At 35.1% G+C, this 11514-nt stretch overlaps 2 protein-coding genes across 2 annotated transcripts in view; one reads left to right on the top strand and one right to left on the bottom strand.

The window, feature by feature from the left end:
- LOC106101445 overlaps positions 1-8231 on the bottom strand; it is a 12319-nt gene extending 4088 nt beyond the window's left edge. Inside the window, exons 1-7 of the mRNA XM_013280681.1 lie at positions 8142-8231; positions 4109-7587; positions 3708-3732; positions 1942-2145; positions 1308-1449; positions 734-899; positions 15-155 (exon numbers count right to left, since the gene is read on the bottom strand). Of these exons, the coding sequence (XP_013136135.1) occupies positions 15-155; positions 734-899; positions 1308-1449; positions 1942-2145; positions 3708-3732; positions 4109-7306 (3876 nt within the window). The 5' untranslated portion in view covers positions 7307-7587; positions 8142-8231. The remainder of the gene's footprint in view (positions 1-14; positions 156-733; positions 900-1307; positions 1450-1941; positions 2146-3707; positions 3733-4108; positions 7588-8141) is intronic.
- Positions 8232-8267: 36 nt separating this feature from the next.
- LOC106101558 (39S ribosomal protein L49, mitochondrial) lies at positions 8268-9266 on the top strand. Its single transcript, XM_013280809.1, has 2 exons — positions 8268-8481; positions 8746-9266. The coding sequence occupies exons 1-2, from the start codon at positions 8365-8367 to the stop codon at positions 9205-9207; spliced, it is 579 nt and encodes a 192-aa protein (XP_013136263.1). The 5' UTR covers positions 8268-8364; the 3' UTR covers positions 9208-9266.
- The last annotated feature ends 2248 nt before the right edge of the window (positions 9267-11514 follow it).

The following is an 11514-nucleotide window of genomic DNA, read 5'->3' as shown; positions in this document are numbered from 1 at the left end:
GTGTGTGGACTCACATGATGTATAAAGTGCACGTTGTGGTGCTTGGTGATGCGGCGGCGACACAGCACGCAGGCCATGAGCGGCGCCAGCGCGCGGTAGTGCTCCGCGCACAGCGGGATCGTGTGCAGCCCGGGGTAGTCGCACTCCAATTTCAACTGGAACACGACAGAATAAGATACATTTTGTTATGCTACAACAATTCCACGTAAACTTAAATGTTTGAGTGCCGGAAGAGTTATTTTAGTCCCTTTTCATATAAAGACATGAAAGATAGTGCATAAGAAAAGGAAATGTCTAGTTTTGTACACCTTCTACTCTGTCGTTTAAAGGTTACATTATTATTTAAAGTTGGCAAGTATATACTACATTATTAATTAATATTGGAAAATATACACTACATTATTTGTGAGAGTTGGCAAGTTTACACTACATTACTAGGTAGCTGGCAAGTATACACTACATTATTAATTAAAAATAGAAAATATACACTACATTATTTGTGAGAGTTGGCAAGTTTATATTACAATTCTAGTTAGTTGACAACCATACACTACATTATTACCGAGTTGGTAAGTATACACTAAATTGTTACTTAATTGGCAAGTACACTCTACATTATTAGAGATTTGGTAAGTATACACTACATTATTAGGTAGAGTTGGCAAGTATACACTACATTATTAGTTAAAATTGGCAAGTATAAACTGTATTATTAAAATAGTTATTTGCTTACCAGTTTATTGACACTGGATCGCATCTTGATGAGCCACTTCCTGCGCACCGAGTGCTCAGCGCCAGCGCCGCAGCCCGCCGTGTGGCAAGTCGCGGTTCGAACCTCACGCAGCAACTTCGTCTCCTCTGAACTGTCATCTTCCGTAGGACTGGGAGGATTTTCATTGCTGCAAATATTTTTGTTTTATAATGGAGATACTTCATGTGACATCAACTTGCACTTGTCCTATAGAGGGTCGGCACAGTACTTCATATGTGTAAAGCAACGAAAGTTTACATTACCAAATCAATTTATTTTTTTAATTAAAACCCCTACGCTTATGATACGCTTTAGACTACAATTCTCACGGTATTAAACTTAGGGGTGATTAAATTGGAAAAAGTTTCTACGAGAAAAGGACAACAATTACAACTAAATAGCAGAAAAGTAGCAACTTTGCCACGATTACTTAAATTCTTAGCCAATAGTAAAGGTATTTTTATTTGAATTTGAATTTTGACATTCGTAATTGAAAGTTTGGGATTTAAACACTGAAATAAAGTATTTATAATGTCATATAAATACATGTACTTACACATTTTCAGGCTGTGTGGGCAGTTGCGGGGTGAGGGGCTTGACAAGTGGCCTTTTGCGATACGAGGGGCAGTTGGCGCGTCTATCCACGTGTCTATAGCATGCGTCGCAGAGACAACTGTCTATGGTCAGCTTCTCTTCATCTGCAAAAGTTAAAAGTACTCTAAAGTCATCTTCAATGATAAATGAAAACATTTAAGACAAATGAGTGATTTCTATATCATAGAAGTTTTTAAAACCATAGACAAATTTGTATTACTTTGACCCAACACCAAATATTAATTAGAACCAAAAATTGAAGATATAGCCATTATGCTATTTAACTTTTTAATTTATTCTGAGAATAAAACAAAATAGAGAAAACAAAGCCAGCTTTTGTTGATAAAAATGTCAGAAAAAACCATTTTATTGCAATTATTAATAGCAAAAATAATTAGTAGTACTAGAATTAAATACAATTGATTTCTTTTTTTAATTCTGCTAATGGTTTTATATATTGACATCTACTTGTATTAAAATTATACAAAATAAATACTTACCTGGATGCATCCGCCAGTCAGCTAATCAAATAGAAAAATACACTCAAACTCACTAAACCTGAATCAATCAGAAACATACTATCATCAAATACATACTGTCAAGAACTTTTCTCTGTCGTTCTGTGCTCTTCATCTGTGCGATATGACAGGGTGTGTCAAACAGGCCAAACTTTCCTCCACAGTAAAAACACTGATCTAGACAGAGTCGGTCTGGATGGATGCTAAAAGATGATGCCTTTTCTGGTATCACCAGATTCGGAGTATCCTTCGCCGGTTCCGGTTCCGGAATAGCTTCTGCGTCTGCAAAACAATGAGTGTAATAGAAAAAATTAGCGTTTCAAATACATGCAAATATGTAGGCTTAATTTTAGTCCCTTTCCCTTCCCATTTTAGTCAATTATGAGAAGGGAAATTGGATTAATGGTGGCGGAGACGCACAAGGAGAAAAATATAAATTTCAATAAAATAAAAAAATAAAATCCACTTTATATGCGTCTCCTCTATGGATCAAGGATAGACAACGCGAGCAATTGTGGATATCTATTGGCAGTGTAGCTTCGCTATTTTGGCGAATTAAAGTGGCCGCTCGCTTGATTTGCACCATATTTTATAAAAAAAAAACACAACCATGTTGACGTCCATAAGCAATCAGAGTTAAAACTTGCTTTAGTAGTATGTACATTTTTGGGGTAATACTGTACATTACATTTATAAATAAACTGTCAAAATTTGTTTTGAAGGGCTAACATTATACTTGTGTATAGAAGTCAAATGCAACTATTTGTCCTGTCACTACAAAATCGTTAACATTTTTATTGCACTATTTGTTTTTTCTTATACATAATATTAATACGTTATTTTTTAAATCCAATGTCTCTATGAGTTAACATTTATATAAAACTAGCTTCCGCCCGCGACTCCGTTCGCGTGGAATTGAGAACAAAACAAAGATGAGTAGCCTATGTGTTCTTCCAGACTATCCTCTACATCTATGCCGAATTTCATCGAAATCCGTTCAGCCGTTTAGGCTACAAACTAAGAGACATCCATCGAAACTTTCGCATTTATAATATTAGTATGAAGTATGATGTCTTTTTGTACTTTATTAAACCAATTAAAAGCATTACAATAAATACCAAAGACCATAAACCAAATAATCTTAGACAAACCTTTTTTTAATTAACATCTTAGATTAAGTTATGTTTAACTGAATTAGTGTATTATTTGAAAAGCTCTAAGTCAAGTTTGATTTTATATATTATATTACATTATATTATATTATATTGTATTATATTATATTATATTATATATTATACAAAGTATTTAATTAACTTTGATTTTGTATAGCTTTTAAAAATTTCACTCAAGTATTCTGCAACAGATTTATTTGATTTTTATATTGTCAAATAGTAAAGGATTTACAGAAAAGACAGTTTTCATAAAAAAGATAAACGGCAAATCAAACTTGACTTTAGTTGAACAATATAACAGGGAGCTAAGATTTTATTTTTTTTTCAACATATAATAAAGTAAACTTAGAGACAGAGAGAGTTAAATAATTTGTGTTCTGTATAATACAAGAAGGAATAAAACAACCCCTTTACTAATTTATAGGGGGAGGGTAAGAGCATCACTAGCTGATGATCTAAGCTAGGGGTGGGGGCAAGTACCATTAAAATTGCCTTATTGAAAGTTTATTTTTATTTTGCATTTTTAGCGAGGGAAATCTTCTCATACTGATGCGTTGGGGGGGGGGGAATTAAGATTCGTGTATTTAGCTCCGTGTTACATTGTAGGGGTGAGTGTAGATATCCACACACCATGGTTAAGCCGATTACTGTAATGTGACTTTCTGTGCCCACCATCTGACGTCGCACCAGCTCCGCCCTGCGGAACAAAACACTGTTTGACTATTTTTTAAAAATCTTTTCTTACAGTATAGTATTGTAGTATTTTTTTTATAATAGTATATAGTTAAAAAAAAGTTGAAAAGACCACAATATGTATTACAGTTTACATGTTATTATACATTTAGTAAACAGTTAAAGAAATTGAACTTAAAAGCTCTAAGCTTTTATTTTCTATGTATACTATTAATATGATGAGTTGTAGTTTTATTAATTTCATTTTTATTATTAACAGAAATAGCTTTTTTCAATTTACTACCATTAAAAACAAATCTAATAACAGTTTTTTACTATTTTACTTGTAAGAAAAGTAGTGGTAAGTCCTGAAATATGTACATTAATAAATGGAATCTCACCTCGCGTCTCTCGACGGTGTAGTGATCCTCGCCGGCTGCCTCGCCGACCTCCACCGCCACTTTCCCCGACCGCGGCTTGGTCTTCTGGAAGGTCATCTTCAAAGACGTCTTCTGTCTCTTCCTCTCCCTTTCTCCCGTGTTGCGAGGCAACTTAATCACAGTCTTAAGCGTGCCAGTATAGTCTCCAGATTTGGATTTATTCTTACTACCCATCAGGCTGCAGTAATTCGAGCCGTAAATGCGTTCTTTCTCTTTCGCCTTCTCTATCTTAGCCTCGTTTGCAGCCTTGTGTGTGAGCAGGCCGAGCGTACGTAGCACGTTCTCTTTGCGCTTCTGACTTTCGGGAGTTTCCAGAATCATGTTACTGGGACCGGCTTGATTCTCTATAGAATTACGCGCGGATTTCACTTTTGGACTTTTAGGTTTGACTTCAGGTAGGTTTTCAATTGATTTCCTTGAATCGCTGCTTGGTTTTTTCTCGACTACTTTTGCTATACTTTCCTTAGCCTTCGGAGTTTCTTTAGGTTTAACTGTTTCTACTGTAGGTTTAACTTCTTTAACTTCAACGGGAGGTTCAGCCTTTGCGGGAATGTCAGGAACGACTGTTTCATTTTCAGGAACTGTTGCTGCTTCAGTTTTCTCAGTCTCATTGTGATTATTTATATCTGCGTCTAGATTAGCTAGTTTATTTTCGGGGTCTGCTAACGCGGCAGTGTTCACAACTTCGGAAGCGACGGGTATATTTGCGGGAACCGGTTTTACGTTATCTAATGGTGGAGCGAGAACTTCGGTTTCCATTGCCTGTGCAGCCTCCGGAGATTTAACGGCAACCGGCGCCGGGATGATAGTGATAGCTTGGGACTTCATCTGATGTGTTGGCGATTTTATCTTTTCTATTGTTGTAATTTTTTCTTCATTCTCAATTCCAGATTCGGATGATTTTCTTGATATTGACTCACTGGACTTACGCTTCTGTTCGCCAGTGACTTTCGGTTCGACAACACGAGGAGTGATGGATATTTGACTGGAATCTAAAACTAAACCAACTAGAGCCTGATTGGTGTTGGTAGGATGTAATGCAAACTGATGCAGGTCTATTTGAGCTGAAGATGATCCTTTGTCAACTGATTTCCTAAGTTCAGTCAGTGTTACATCTTTTCCAAATGATTTTTCAAATACACTGATTGCATCAGATTCTTTTGAATGGTTTGAGCTTGTTGACTCCTTGCGGGCACTGAAACTATTTCTCTTAATCAATGTCACCGAATTAGGGAGATCTACATCGATGGACTTCCTCACTTGATCCCTTTTAACAATAGAAATAGCTGAATTATTTTCAAAGCAACTTAAAACATTCTCCTTTTCAATAATTTTCTCTGGTGACCGTACAGTTTGTATGTCTTTTAAGGGTTTGATGTCTGCTCCAGACTTGGGAATCAACACAACATCATTTGTCACCATGACACTCTTACTGTCCGTTACTTTTGATTCAGACTCTTGTCTTTGCCTCTTCTTATCCAGTTCTTCAAACTCCTTAAGCCTGTCCATCAGCTTGTCAATGCTGGCGACAGTCGGACAGTTGTATGGTATTTCAAGTCTCCGGGCATCAGCTGACTTTTCAACTGAATCCTCATATCGAAGTCGGATATTATCACTGTCATCACTTTTTGAAGGCGTCATTTCATTTGTTAAAGGCGATATTAAATCTTTATTAGGTGTATCTGGAGAAACACTACTGTTGCTATCTCCCAATGGCTTTGTTAGACCATAAAACTTTCCAACGGGTTTAGATGGCATTTGATCTGTGTTCTTGTTTGCTATTTCTTGATCCTGATCTATGTTTTGATCCAGATCATTAATGAGATCATTGATTTCTTTAGACAGGGTGTCCAAAGTTTCATGTTTATCATCAGCTTGATCATTTGTTATTGTGCTGTTGATACCATTCTTAGAAGCCGGCCCACAACTTGATCTTCCTGCCCCTGCTACTTTCTTCCCACGTCTTGCCTTTCTTATATTTTTCGAAACCTCTTTTGAATTGAATGTCCTCGACATGCTAGTCAATATACTACTACGTTCTTCAAAAAGCGTATTTTGTTCAGTCTTGGGCAACAACTTTGCTTCTAATTCTGATGTATTTAAATTTTCTAACTTAAGCCTATTACTATTATTGTTGTCAGAATCTACTGATGTAGTCCGTTTTAAGCTCAATTTCTTCTTATCCTTTTCCTGTACATTAGAACTAGGCTCTACATCCCCCGTGGCATCAGACAATTTAGAGTCAACTTTAAGAGAAGGCACTTTTGCAATAGTCGAGATCTGTACATTATTTTCAATATCTACATCTAGGTCAGTCTTAGGTTTATCTATGTTTTTGTTGAGCTCCTTGTTCTCCGTGTCTATGAGTGTTTCACTCAGGCTGACATCGGATTCTGTCACATCTGAGCATTTTGAAAACTCACTGCCGTCCCTTGAGCAGGAGCGTCCTCTTTTTAGTTTCTTACAATCATCACTACCCTCTGTAGCTTCAGTGGCCTTTGAGTCAGAAAGCAATCTCCGTCTCTTCTTCTGTTCTTTCATCACCACTTCACTAAGGAGCTTGCTCTTTGCACCTCTCGGCTTCCTACTTCTCAAATGTTTCCCTTCAAACATAGATGGACTATTACTTCTCTCTGAACGCATTGAGTAAGGGCTGGTCCGGGACCCCAGCATTAGTGAGCTTGGGGAATCATTGAGTACAGATTTCATCATGAACATGTCAGAGCTGAGCCTTTGTCTTCTGCCAGTTTTAGGACTTGAGGACCTAGAGTTAGGTGTTGTGTCATCAAGTGGTTCCTTTTTAATTTCAGAAGCAGGTATCAATGGGACGGTTTCTTGACAAGTTTCAGGGACCGGCTTGATGGCAGGCTTCCTGCCTCTCTTGCCCGGCACCTTTACAACATTCCGTAGCTTTTCCTTAGCAGCTACAATTTTCTTATTCCTTAAAGTCTTCCTTATTCCGAGAGGTCTTTTTTTAACTACAGCCTTAGGTTTCCCTACATTTTTTTTGGGTTCTTTGGGAGGTTTCTCTTCTTGATTGGGTTTATTTTTGTCTTCATCTGCAATATCCGAGGCTTTCTTCCGGGCACGAGTCTTTGGTTCTATTGTATCTTCATCAACACTCTTGTCCGACTCCTCCTTGATTTGTTTAGTTTTCATGATGGAATGTTAGCTGACAGATGTCTCCTTGTCTCCGACATCAGGCACAAGCTGACTGTTTGTCCGGTAAGTCAATCAAGATGATTGAAGTACAGATCAAGACTTCAGTTGCAAGTCCTTAATCAATTAAGTATACAATGTTCTTAATTGTACTTCAAAATAAGCTGTATTAATTGTATAAATAGAGTTATTCTTAGTTTGGAAAATAATTCCTGCTAAAACTCTTGATTGTTTATGTTACAGTGATATTTGACAGTTGAATAGTTCCACAGCATTTGGTCCTGAAATTGAGAAAAAAACAAATAAATCTCCTTACAAAATTAACCATTGTTACAAATTTTCATTGTAATTGTAACTTATCATATTTAAAATTGTATTAAAGTTTAAAACACTTAATTAAATAATTTAAAAACCGCTTTTTCTAATAAACAGATGTTTTTCTTTAGTTAAACAATCATTAAATCAAATATTTTAATAGAAATCGCTCAGAAATCAACGTAAAAACATCACAGTAAACATTGTTGATGTACTTTTATGCAACAAGTTCGCGCACTAATTTGACACTATTTAACCCACTAACCCTGTACTTTACTGCATAAATAGTAACAACAAGTAATAACTATTCAGAAAATAATCCAAAACACAACATTATATTGCTTATTACTTAGATAATCGGGCCGGAAAAATCATGAAAATGGTATGTTTTGGTGGTTGAGTTCTCAAAGTGACACCTAACGCCACCTACCAGCTGAGTGCGTGTGCGTCGGCCACAGAAAGCACCAAATCATTTCCCTACCCGTGGCGCACCTCAGTAATGTCCTCACAAAATACTCACCATTTGTCCAAAGGAACCGCCAAAAACCACAATAAATAGTTAATAAGACACACAACACACCATAATATGCGAAAAAGTTCAATAAAAACACGCGATAAAACTTAGAAAACGATTTTTGAAAAGCCCAAATGTCTGCAGGCGTCCGCCATAATGTTTCCTTCGAAACGAATAATATAGTTCTTATTGCTCTTGTAGCGAGCAATCGCTCTATTCGCTATTCAAAATGGCGACCGTGTGGCGTTCACAGTGTGCGTTTGCACGACTTTTTATTGGAAAAATTGCACAGAACCCGAACAACTCTCCTGATTTGTGTACAAAACTGTTCCGGGGACCAATATCGGTAATTATTCAATTATTTTCACTCGCACCGTGTTATAATGTCGCTTCGACTGCGACATGTGACATTGCTATGGGCGTACACCCCTACAAACAGCTTACTCCCATGAAATTTAATATATCATATTATTTTTCAAACAATTTTTTACATGAAAATTTTATTAAAGTTTACATTTTGTTAAACTTTATGTTTTATTTAAATTAAAGTCACGGTATTATAATAAAAATGTGTTGATTATCAAAAATTAAATATTTTTTTTTTTTTCAGGTTACTTCCAGGAACTATTCGAATTATGCTAATTCTCCATTTATAGATAAAATCAAGGAACAATATGAATATGATGTCGTAAAAAATCCATCAGAATGGATATATGTGGAGAGGTTATTACCTTTTGACACCATCCCAGCTGTTAGGCCAAAGGAAAAGTACCCCTCGGGTTGGATACCGCCCAAAGAAGAAGCTCTGAACCTGCCTTACTTTATATCAAGAACTAAAAATCATGAGCTCCCAATTTACCTCAATATAACTTTTAGAGGTATGCGTAAGATAACGCAAATTAAAAAGATAGAGGGCGATATTTGGCTTTTGAATGATATTCTTAAAACTCACTTAAAAGAATCAGCGGGACAGTATGTAGAAACAAGAGTTCACGAACTGGGGAAGTTCATAGAAGTCAAAGGAGATTACGTTAATATTGTACGCGATTGGGCTCATTCCAAAGGATTTTAAATATTCTTATTGTTTATTAGTAAAAAATAGTTTCTTCCAAAATATACATAAATAATTAACCTGTTGTTTTATTCCACTTTTATTACCTGAGTAATTTCTAAAAAAAAACTGATTGGATATTTAATAATAGATTACATTTACAAAAATGTAGTTATAATTGAGTTAGTTTTAGAATTACCCAATGTAGATAGAAGCTTTTATTTGTTAAGCGATGTAGTTATAATTAAGATTTTCATTGTAAGCGATTTTTTAGCTCAGTTGCATGCTTTATATAAAATTTTCAAATGAAATACATTACAAACATAATAAAACAAGTTTTAGCACATTAAAAGAAACCATTACGAAAATTTTTAATAATAAATTAGGTTATTTGATAGTATTTACTCGTCACAACTTGTGTGTCGAGGTGTACGCAGCATGAAGTGAGTTTCGTGTGTCCGCCGCGGGCAGCGCTGGCGTCGGCGGAAGGTTTTATCTACGTAGCTATATAACATCCGCCCGGAGTTCTTGGGCCTCTCCACAATATTATTTTTGACTCGTGTCCACTTCTTTGTTCAAAAACAACTTTTCTATACCACGGCGTGTTTCAAACGCTTTGACACTATTTTTCAGAATTGACATACGATATTTTAGGTTATTTTAATATGTATATCGTTTTAATTATTGTTGAATGGCATTAAATATGAACAATGGTTTTGCTATAAGTTATATATTATCGCTAACAAATAAGGAGCGTATGTGCAGGCCACGTAATAACGTAATTGATAATAGTTGTATAAATTGTCAAGGCTAAGTGCTTTCAGTTGGAATCGACACGTGTAAACATTTTGCATTTTGTAGCTAATACAAATGCACAATTGTAATGTACGCGGGGTTGGATTACACGGTTTTAATTTTATGTTATTGTTTATTATATTTCTGTATCTATACTTATATTATAAAGAGGAAAGATTTGTATTTTTGTATGTATTGAAATAACACAAAAACAAATGGACCGATATTTTTTTACATAATCTACATATAAAGGAGTGAACTTATTGAGATTTTAACGCATGATCGAATCTATTGGGCTTATAAAATTGAATTGAATGTATAGAGGTTTCTTTTATAAATGCGAGCACTAAGGTATTTTACCTATTGCAACCCTTAAAGTTCTAAAGAGGGTTGAAGTTATTATTTAATAAAACATTTAAATAATAAATGAATTTAGATAAAATAAATTTGTAATGATGTTTATTATATACGTTGACTAATAACGTTTTATAAAACTCAAAGGTAATTACAGCTTCATTAGTGTTACTTACATTTCTATCGATGAATTGTTTTTTCGAAGTGAAACTTGTGAGAATTTGTATAATATCGTTTAGTTAACGACGTAGTTTATTGCAGCGAGTCCTGCCTACGTCATAGTGACGTAAAGGTCATTCGGTAACGTCAGAGAATTTTAATAGAACTTTTTAGTTGGAATTTTTTAAATAAATTCAAGCAATCTAAATAAAAGGAAAATTACTGCCATATTCAGTACATGAACACAATTTAGTGTAGATCTTTTTGATTCGACACTAAGGGTCTGTACCACTAAGGGTCTGTCTAATTGTAAATTGTCTGATGTCAATCCAACGTGTAAAACATGACGGAAATATCAAATTTTGTTATCTTATCTGACAGTGACGTCATTTTTAAGCTATCTGAGCCTCTATCAGTCAGTGGTGGGACAGGCGCTAAGAATTTCTCATCGTGGTTAACGATCCGTATTTAACTGCAACATTGCTTAATTTTAATTAAGAAGTAACCTTAGTGTAGATTTGGCATTAAAACTGAACGTCTCTGAGTTTTGCATTAAGTGGGATTTAATATTTTAAACCAGTGTCTAGATTTGTAAGCTAGATTTTGCCCGGGACTTAGTCCTCTTGTAATTATAAATTAGGTTCTGCATATTTTTATATTCCAAATTAAGTTATCACAATTTCGTATGAAAGCTTATTATGCTGTACATTTTTAGAGAAACTATAAAAGCTTAAATCAACTGCCTAAATGTTTATTTTGTATATCACAGATATGTTCTCGTGCTTATTATCTGTTCTAAGATATTCTAGCTGGCCAGACAACTATAGCTTTAACTGTGTCGGACTCCAGTTCAGTTAAAATATACGTGTAGAAGCAATATTGTACAGTATAACCGATAACCTGGGTGTTAAGAATTGAAGTTTCTTTTAAAAGTTCCTAGTAAAGAAATGCTATGAAGGCGTCTCTTTTATTATAATATGACAAGCTTTTATTGTAAGAAAAACCTAGAAAGAACAAGAA

The sequence above is a fragment of the Papilio polytes genome, unplaced genomic scaffold (assembly GCF_000836215.1).
Source record: "Papilio polytes unplaced genomic scaffold, Ppol_1.0 DF823980.1, whole genome shotgun sequence".
Classification (NCBI taxonomy): Eukaryota; Metazoa; Arthropoda; class Insecta; order Lepidoptera; family Papilionidae; genus Papilio; species Papilio polytes.
Note: the sequence above shows the minus strand (reverse complement) of the source record. Positions and strands in the feature narration are given on the sequence as shown.

Coding starts and splice junctions, on each gene's coding strand:
- LOC106101558 (XM_013280809.1), top strand. CDS start 8,365: ATGGCGACCGTGTGGCGTTCACAGTGTGCGTTTGCACGACTTTTTATT. Junction 8,482..8,745: donor TGTTCCGGGGACCAATATCG/GTAATTATTCAA, acceptor TTTTTTTTTCAG/GTTACTTCCAGGAACTATTC.